The sequence below is a fragment of the Engraulis encrasicolus genome, chromosome 3 (assembly GCF_034702125.1).
Source record: "Engraulis encrasicolus isolate BLACKSEA-1 chromosome 3, IST_EnEncr_1.0, whole genome shotgun sequence".
NCBI classification, from domain to species: Eukaryota; Metazoa; Chordata; class Actinopteri; order Clupeiformes; family Engraulidae; genus Engraulis; species Engraulis encrasicolus.
In genome coordinates this window covers 58,518,042-58,528,029 of record NC_085859.1, presented here as the reverse complement: position 1 = coordinate 58,528,029, position 9,988 = coordinate 58,518,042, and the positions used below count along the sequence as shown (strand labels likewise).

The 9,988-nt window shown below is 44.9% G+C and overlaps 1 protein-coding gene across 2 annotated transcripts in view; it reads left to right on the top strand.

Annotated features, from left to right (window-relative positions):
- LOC134446418 (oxysterol-binding protein 2-like) overlaps window positions 1-8,728 on the top strand; it is a 158,228-nt gene extending 149,500 nt beyond the window's left edge. Inside the window, exons 13-15 of one of the 2 annotated variants that reach the window (XM_063195790.1) lie at window positions 60-280; window positions 1,844-1,861; window positions 3,971-8,728. In XM_063195790.1, coding sequence (XP_063051860.1) covers window positions 60-280; window positions 1,844-1,861; window positions 3,971-4,113 — 382 coding nt within the window. In that variant the 3' untranslated portion in view covers window positions 4,114-8,728. The remainder of the gene's footprint in view (window positions 1-59; window positions 281-1,843; window positions 1,862-3,970) is intronic. The other variant, XM_063195791.1, reaches the window with a different exon arrangement.
- The last annotated feature ends 1,260 nt before the right edge of the window (window positions 8,729-9,988 follow it).

Genomic DNA, 9,988 nt, shown 5'->3' with positions numbered 1-9,988 from the left:
TGTATACCATCTCTGCCACAGTACCATAACATGTATGCCATAATATGTCTCCATGACAGGGAGAATGCGGAGAACATGTACTATTTTTCGGCGCTGGCGCTGACGCTGAACGAACTGGAGGAGGGCGTGAGCCTGACGGACAGCCGGCTGCGACCCGACCAGAGGCTCATGGAGGCCGGCCGCTGGGACGAGGCCAACACTGAGAAGCAGAGGCTGGAGGAGAAACAGAGAGCCGCGCGGAGGAGGAGAGAGGCAGAGGTCACAGAGGCACAGGAGGAAGGTGATGAGAGAGGGATGAAGCCATGGAGGGAGGGAGGCTTGGAAAGACACAGCAGAGCAGGGATGTCAAACTCTGTCCCGGGAGCCAAATCTGACCCGCGGGGTCATTTTATTTGGCCCGCGAGCGTATTTTAGAAGTCTATTACAGTTGGCCCACAATTGACCTACACTATTACGTAATAAGCTACATAGTAGTAACATGACTTAATATAAGTTGTCTGAGGCCAATGTAACATCTTCCACTCATTCAAAAAATGTACCTGCCTTCGCAATGGAATTCTTTTTTCTGATTGGTTGATGGGGTGACCATTAATTGTGTGCAACCGGTCAGGCGTCAAGCGTGCGGCTAAGTTAGACGCGCATAGAATCTTCGTTTCAAATAGCGACAGTATCTAATGGAAAACGCTGTAGAAACCTATGGAAAATTAAATAATCACAACGTCAGTATTCCAAACGAAGATTCTAGACACGTCTAAGTTTGACACCCTCATAGCGACGCGTCTATCTTGCTCACAAGATTCTGGTGCAGTTGGCATGGTTCCTACAACTTTACAGACAGTAATAGATTTTAAAAAGAACCCTACACTAACGGCAGATAAGCGGGATAGCAGCCTTCGAGGTTGACCGGTTCCACAAAGTTAAGGGCTTGGCGGAGGCAACTCTGTCTCCATGCTACGCACGTCACCAGGGTTCAGAGCGGCCGCCTCGCCATTAACTTTGTGGAAGCGGTCACCTCGTTGGCCGTTATCCCTTATATGTAAGCTACCAGATATGAGTGTTTGTGAAATATTCCTTTGAGTACCGGTATCCCTTACATGTAAGCTATCATATATGAGTGTTTGTGAAATTTTCCTTTGAGTACCGGTATTAAATGTGTGCATGCACTATTGTAGCCCATTGTATATTAAGTTTGGCCTGCAACGTCATCCCTGATTTGAATTTTGGACCCCGTATGAATTTGAGTTTGACCTCCCTGCAGTAGAGGGTTAGAGGGATGTGGAGAGGGATGTAGGAAAGACATACTAATGCTGTTGGGAAGGAGGAGGCCAACGCAGAGAAAGAGAGGCTGGACGAAAAGCAGAGGGCCACGTGGAGGAGGAGAGAGGCAGAGGCCACAGAGACACAGAGGGAAGGTGAGAAAAGAAGGCTGGAAGGAGGAGAGGAGGGTGAAATAGAGAGAGAACAAGAGAGATGGTGGTGAAGGGCAATGGGACGAGGGCAACACAGCAGGAGAAAAAGAGAGAGAGGGAGAGAGATAGAGAGAGACCTTTATATAGCTCTGGAGAACCCCCTGCAGTTAGGAAGAGGGAGAACACAGGAGTGGCCAGACAAGAGAGCTCAACTGTATCAGGCTGTGTGTGTGTGTGTGTGTGTGTGTGTGTGTGTGTGTGTGTGTGTGTGTGTGTGTGTGTGTGTGTGTGTGTGTGTGTGTGTGTGTGTGTGTGTGTGTGTGTGTGTGTGTGTGTGTGTGTGTGTGTGTGTGTGTGTGTGTGTCTGACGGTGCTATCATTTTGACATGTATGTGTGTGTTGTGTTCTGTTCTCTCCCCTCATCTGATGGTCAGAGTGTGACTTTGACGCTGGTGAGTGAGCTTGGTCTGGGGGTCAGCACGTTGCACTTGTCTGGTGGCGCTCATACTCACCATGAGAGAGAGAGAGAGAGAGAGAGAGAGAGAGAGAGAGAGAGAGAGAGAGAGAGAGAGAGAGAGAGAGAGAGAGAGAGAGAGAGACTGTGTGTAAGAGGGAGATTGTGCTTCTGACGTGCATGTGTGTGTATTTTTATTTTGGACAATGACGATGCTTTATACCCAATATATGTGTGTGTGTGTGTGTGTGTGTGTGTGTGTGTGTGTGTGTGTGTGTGTGTGTGTGTGTGTGTGTGTGTGTGTGTGTGTGTGTGTGTGTGTGTGTGTGCGTGTGTGTGTGTGTGTGTGTGTGTGTGTGTGTGCGGGCATGTGGGTGTGTGCGCGTGTGGGTGTGTGGGTGTACATGTGCATGTATGCGTGCATTTGAAGAATGAAGAGAGGCCTGTTCTATGAATGCAGTTACCTACCAAGTTACCTACCAAGAGCTAACCCAGGGTTAACTTGGTAAACCGGGGTTGACAAAACCTTGCTACTGTACATTGCCTGGGGTTAACCCATACTACAACGCTGATTTAGATCTTGGTTTGTCTACCCCAAGTTTCCTAAACCAGTGTATCTGCGTGTTCTCGTATCAGGGCAACCGCGTGGTTATGATAAATCATTTCAGCAGCACATTACTGGAATGCTGCGAGATGAAAAGAGACACGTGATGATAACTATGCCATTTGTTTAAATTTCACTTGGGTGAAAATATGCAGCCTTTAAGTTTAGTAGCATATCTTAACTTGTTTCATTACGTGCGTCAAATAAACTATGAACCAAGATTATATTAAGTACTGCAATCATTTGCAGCCAGTTCTTCACGTCTCTTACTTACTCTAAATCCTGAAGGCGTACCCATGCATGCTGCACTGCTTTTTATCGACTTGTGCTGATGAATATTAGCCTTATACCTTATACCTTATAAATTATTTAGTATAAAGTAGTATATAGTATAAAGTATTTTTTGGGGCCTTCCGCCTTTTATTATTACAGGACAGTGGAGAACAGACAGGAAATGATTGGGAGAAAGAGATGGGGGAGGGCCGGTAAATGACCCCGGTCGGACTCGAACTGGGGTCCCCGTGGGCATGCAAGCCCAAATGTGGGGGGCTTAGCGCGCCTTACAAATGATTTAAATCTTAATTATTACTCGTAACAAACATTACCAGACACCCAGTCTCCACCAACAAAACAACTACTGTATATATTGGCTGTGTGTACAAAGTAGGAAGTGACAGGGCATTACCAATCAACTCCGCAATCGCAAATGATATGAAATGTGTGAGCATTAATTTCACTGAAGGTTCTTTGGAAGAGACAGAAGAATTTTGAAATGTGTTCTGCGCGTTCACGTGGCGGAATGATCTTCACTCCCTGAACCAATCTGTTTCGAGATTTCAGCCAGAGAGTAGTCCAACCCGAACTTTACAAAGAGCATGTGCTAATGCCAGGTGTGAGATGTAGAGTAAATTGCCATGGCAGCATGCCTTGCATCAAACATATCCACCTTTCGTAGTATGGGTTAATCGGAAAGTTACACTGCACGTGACCAAGTTACTCTCGAAGTAACTCGTATCCCTGCTTCGTAGTACAGGCCCCAGATCTTTGCATCAATCTGCCATTGTACACAATACATACTGCATGTGTCTTGTGTCATTCCCCTGTGAGCTTTAAAAAGAGGCTGCTAAATCCCTTTAGTTACACACACAGTATCAATCAGCAGCACAGGGCAACAGGTTATCTAAAGGTGTCGTCTCTGCATAGCATGTAATAACCATGACACTATTTTAAGGTAGAATATGTGCCTGTTATAAACATGTCCCTTAGGTCATGTTTATTGATTTGAAACTCAAGAAAAATGAACGGGCCTTCAAATATGCGTGTGTGTGTGTGTGTGTGTGTGTGTGTGTGTGTGTGTGTGTGTGTGTGTGTGTGTGTGTGTGTGTGTGTGTGTGTGTGTGTGTGTGTGTGTGTGTGTGTGTGTGTGTGTGTGTGTGTGTGTGTGTGTGTGTGTGTGCGTGCGCGTGTGATTGTGTAATCTCATGTCCCTTTACTCTCCCGCAGGTCATGAGTTCGAGGCCTACCAGCCCCTGTGGTTCACCAAGGAGACGGATGCCATCACAGGGGATACCACCTTTGTCTACAAGGGAGGCTACTGGGAGGCCAAAGACCGGGAGGACTGGAGTGTGTGTCCAAACATTTTCTGATCCACACTCACCACACACACACACACACACACACACACACACACACACACCCTTCCTTGCCCTGCCCTGTGCCATCGAGGAGAGTGCTCTGAACATCATCCCCTGCTTCTGCTGCTGAATCCCCCAAGATACCTCATATCATAACTTGTACCGTATAAGAGTGTCACAAATGCACACAAATAGGTCAGGGGCCCCTCCACAGCCAAGGAGGAGCCTCACCCACCACACCCCTGAACTTCTACCAGCTCTCATCCTTGAACATATCCACTGTGGCCCCCAAATGCACACAAGCCTGGAGCACCGCACACCAGCCCTGCAGTACCCCATAGTCCCCCTGCTAATACTCTAAGTCCCCCAAAAAAACCCATCTTACAAAAACCCACCTCAGTTAACATGTAATTCCCTGACCCTGCTGCACACCACCTCCATCAGGCACCTCTGTGTATCTTCTATGACCACAAACACGTAACCCTACAGTAGCACTAAACTACTGAGCAGCATATCGTCTGTGATCCCAAGTACTCAAAACACTGATAATAGCCCCTGTGGTCCCAGACATCCAAACCTGCAGCACCTCAAACCACTTTGGTCCCAAGCACGCAACCCGGCAGTACCCCAAACTACTGAGCAGCATATCCTTTGTGGCCCTGAGCACACAACCCTGCAGCACCCCAAAACCACTGAGAATATCCCCTCTGGTCCCAAGCACACAACCCAGCAATACCCCAAACCACTGAGCACCATATGCTTTGTGGCCTCAAGTACCCAACTCTGCAGCACCCCAAACCATGGGGCAGCATATCATCTGTGGCCCCACATATACAACCCTGCAGCACCCCACAACACAACCCTGAGCACATCCTCCAGTCGTGACATCATAAGGTGCTCTCATCATGGCTGCTGGTACCTCCACACCTTTCCAAAGGTTGGACGGCATGTTTGGGCGTGACTCACCTTTCCCACAGGTGTAACGGACCTCTGGACTGCTCATCGGGTCGTGTGTCTGACCTTGATGTGGTCCACCGTGCTGCAGTTCGCTGTGAGGTTGTTTCTTCTTGTTTGTAGACTATACTGGTTTAGACTACTTTGACTTGGTCTCCTCCTCTGGCCTGGTTGCTAGATGGGAGAGATTAACTAAAACCTAAGGACCTGTACACAAAGATTTAAGAGATATCTATATAGATATCTATATATTATAAACTTTGTATCCTGTTTTTAGTTTTCTTTGACTTCATTATTTTTTCACATATTCACAACTCAGAGAATGTGCAAATCTATCGGTAGCTGAATCATCTGGATGGACAGAAACGCAGGTGTGATTTGGTTTGGCGTGTGTGTGTGTGCGTGTGATGGAGAAAATGGCAATGGTAGATTGAGAGCCTATATACTGTATACTGACTACTTAAGACACTTGTAGGTGAAGGTTGAATGGTTTGAGTTTGAGTTTCCAACCCCTTTTTTTCCTTCATAGTTGCCCACTGAAATGTTGAATCACATCCATCAAGTCCATCCCACAGAGTCCTAAAAGATATTCACAAAGGCTGAAGACACAGTCGGATTGACCTCAGCCAACCCACTACTCTCATTTTCAGTCATAGAAATGTCCACACTGATGTATCTTGACAAAGGCCTAATGTAAGACCTATTCAGATACAGCCCAGTTAACTTGTCAGTGGCTTGCCCAAACTGTCCTTTTATTGACCTTAATCATCATTTGCGTTTCCTCTCAGGGTGCCAGCTGTGGGTTTAACTGCACAATTGAATATTCTTGTTTGTTTGGTCAATGATGAAGGCGTCAGTTTTGAAATGATCTACCCTTTTAACACATAGCTATCATAATTTGCTTTTATTACACCCCGATTAAGGCAAATGCAAATCTATCCATTAAAGGCCCTTAGGTGAAGAGTAAGTGAAGATTGTGATTGACTGGTTTGCATAGTTAAGTAAGTTTCATACGTTTCAGAGAATGAATATTATGTTGTTGCTTTGAAAAAGATTGACAGAGAATTTGATGTGACAGAATACAGAATAACGAGGAGACAACTCTCCAACTCACCAGCCACCCATCCAACCGGTCAGGAAGAATGCATTCACCGACTGTGAATAAAACAAATCAATTTCCAACAATCTCAAGCAACTTGCCCAAACTTTAATTTGTTCAAACCTGCCCAAGGTTCAAGCCAGGAAAGCAGTGTGTTCAGTGTGTTTTAGAGAGATATTTTCTCCAAATCAAAAGTGATCATGTTTCCGTACTGGTGTTAGGATTTTTAGATTCTAATCTGGTCAGATGAGCTGTAGCTGCCGTCTGTTCCTGTGTGAATTTTGTTTTTGTTTTTTGGGGGTTTTTTTGTGACGCGATATCTTTTAACAAATAATTGTTAACATTGATGCTTTGGCTAAATAATAATGCTTTGACTACTGTGAAGAGCTAACAGGGAGTAGTTACTGAAGGTTTCACCATAAATGTGACCCAAACGTGTTCTTTTTGTTCAATATTGTAGCTGCTGAAGGTATTGGTGACGTCAGATGTGTAATGTATTTTTTTTCTCCTGAAGCCACTGATTCGAAATTGACAAGCTACTTTTAGTGTTTTTTTTTTATTCAATTCACCATCTACAACCAGTACTGTGTTGTATTGTCCCTTCGTGTGGCCTTGTTCAAATGTTTTGAGTTGAATCAGTTATTTACCTGCAACTTCCAAAAGAGTATTCTGTTGTACGAAGCACTTTGAAACCAGGTGTAAGGGGAGGAGCAACTCATATGAATTACGTCTCCATTATCCACGTTTTATATCTTGGTTGCCCCACAGAAACGTCACATCTGGGGTAGTGTAGATGATTGTATGAAGATGGTGACTGATGATCATTTACTAATTTGTGTGATGATTACGGTGGTTGTGATTATGAAGATTACACTGATGATTATGATGTTGATGATGAAGAGTGTCGATGATGAGGAATAATACAACATCCTATCTTCCATCGTGGCCAATGGACATATCTGTTGAGACATTTCCGACCCATGCACATTGTTTTGCCTGACATGTTTGATCGCTGTATTGTTTTGTTGTTGTTTTTTTCTCTTTTGTACTTTTCTATCGCTTTCAGTGGCTTCTTCAAACACATATCACATCACCATTTCGTGTCAGCACATGGACATACAGTATTTACAAACCCAGCTGACGTTCACACTTCACGCCCAACTAGTTACACCAAAAAGCACACATCCACCATCCATTGTTTTCCGTGTACCTCAGAAGCATATGCATACAGTACTGAAAATAGAAGCATATCAAGGTTTTAAAATAGTATGACAAAACTGCTGTTAGAGCCATCTCAAGTACTCCTCGTATAGAAACACAAAACTGAGTGCTTATTTACCAATACATTGTTGGTCTTATAATGTTCAATCTACTATATAGTAATGGTGTTATGGCACTATAACACTAAATTAATCATATTATGTGTATAATTTCCAATGGTTTAGAGGCCAATGCTTGGCTCTTGCCTTTACAACACCACTAAAACACTTAGCACCCATGCTAGAGATGTTTATTTTTAGTCATATAGAGAGTGAAGACAAGAAGTTATTTTTATGTTTGCAGAGTAATATATGAGAGAAGACATATAACATTAGCTCATTAGTTCACTTCTGTGTGTGTGTGTGTGTGTGCGTGTGCGTGTGCGTGTGCATGTGCGTGCGCCTGCTTGTTTGTGTGAGACTGTCTGTCTATCTGTGCTTTTAGCAATAATCATTCCACGGCACATTGTAATTGGTGGGATGGGATACCTGACTTACCTGCTTGAGAGAGGAGACTAGATGGGGACAACCAAAGCCTCTGCTAAGGTTTAGTCATTCGCTGAAACAACCACACAAGACTTTTAATACCTTCCTTCCCTGTGTGAGACTTAGACATCTTATTACTTCACTTTTTTTGTTTTGCCTTTACCCTTTTTACCCCCATGTGCACTTAACCCCTCTGATTTCTGGTTTTCATTTTTGTGTTCTCTCATCATCTATGTTGTATCACAGCGTGCCATTGTCTACCTTTGTAAGACCATGTAAATATGTGCTCGTACGTGTGCTACACACGCTGTCTTCAGTGTGTATTTACAGTATTTCACCAAACTCTCCCCACACACAATTCAAGATCCACCATATTTTTTCTGTCGAAATGGGCTACTTGTGGTAATGAGCAACAAGTAGTCTGCCGCCATAACCCTAATAACCCCTCTCCTGATCCAGGAGCGGGTTGTAGCCCAGCTCTACGGATAGGCCGTGTCGAGAGCACGCGTGTTACAGATAGGCCGGAGTTGTTATGAAGATGAGGCCTGTGGTTATGTGTTGGCCTTGTCCGAATTGACTCTCATTCGGTAGCTAGCCACAACTTACATCATTCTGACACTTCACTCACTCACTCGATCACCTGCCAGTTTGCCTTCTCTCTCTCTTTCTCTCTCTCTCTCTCTCTCTCTCTCTCTCTCTCTCTCTCTCTCTCTCTCTCTCTCTCAATTCTCTTGCTCTTTCAGTTTTTGTCTCTCTTTTTTTTAATCATCTTTATTTTCCACCACTAATTTATGCAGCAATGTTGTCTTGAGACTGACACAATGAAACAGCAGACATAATAAAACTTTTATTTGTTAAAAGCAGCTGTTTGTGTTTTAATGTATTTTAATTAGATTCACCACACACACACACACACACACACACACACACACACATGTGACGGAGGTCATCTTGCACCTGTTCATCCCCCTCGGGGATCGAACGTGCGACCTCGTCAACTACAACGGTTCGGCAATGGGAGACACAGTACGATACCGCTGGGCCAAGAGACTAGTCTCTCGGCCCAACGGCACGAGACTATATGAGGCTATCGGAGGGAGGTTTACCAACGTTCCACGCCAACTCTGTGCTAGTTAGCCTCCGTTACACTCTCCCCCTTAAACCTCACTCCCATCCCGGGTCAGCGGCACCACTGTGACGGAGGTCATCTTGCACCTGTTCACCCCCCTCGGGGATCGAACGTGCGACCTCGTCAACTACAACGGTTCGGCAATGGGAGACACAGTACTATACCGCTGGGCCAAGAGACTAGTCTCTCGGCCCAACGGCACGAGACTATATGATGCTATCGGAGGGAGGTTTACCAACGTTCCACGCCAACTCTGTGCTAGTTAGCCTCCGTTACACACACACACACTTAATAGGAGCAAAGCAAACTCTGTGGTCTATTAAGTGATAGGCCTAAGGGTGAAGATTACACAATAGGCTGACTTTTAATACCTCTGGAAAATGTACCAATTAACAAGCCCTAGGCTATGGCCAGCCCACTCTTCCTGAAAAAAAAAAATATGATCAGTGCAGTGCAATGCAAACTGCCTGGGTAATAAAAGCTTCTTCGAAGTGAGCAACACATAGGCTGAGTTGCCCTCTGAGTGGCGCTTCATGGGCAAACGACTTGTAACTGCTCAGTCATGAAGTCTTCAGATGGGAGGGACCCCTGGCTGGCATGTTGTGCCGTTGCTATGACAACACATGCACGCTCATGCGAATCCATTCCTCTGCATGAAGACGCGGGAGCCTTCGAATATGACATGGTAAGGGCAGCGTCTCTCTTTCATATTATTGTGGAAGTTGTAGCTCGTGCAAACATTTCATTTGCGCTTATCGAAATGTCCTGTGACACCACTGATTATGGTTAATTACCGATAAATCTCCAGAGAATCTGTAAAGACATGGTGGAAGAGGGATTGTAAATAGTTTCAAACCGTGTCTCGTGATACATTGTAGCGTGCTTTGTTTGCTGTTACCAGTTTCATGTGGAAACTGTAGGCCTAGCGAGGGCAAATGTTGCATTGTAGAACTGCAAAAC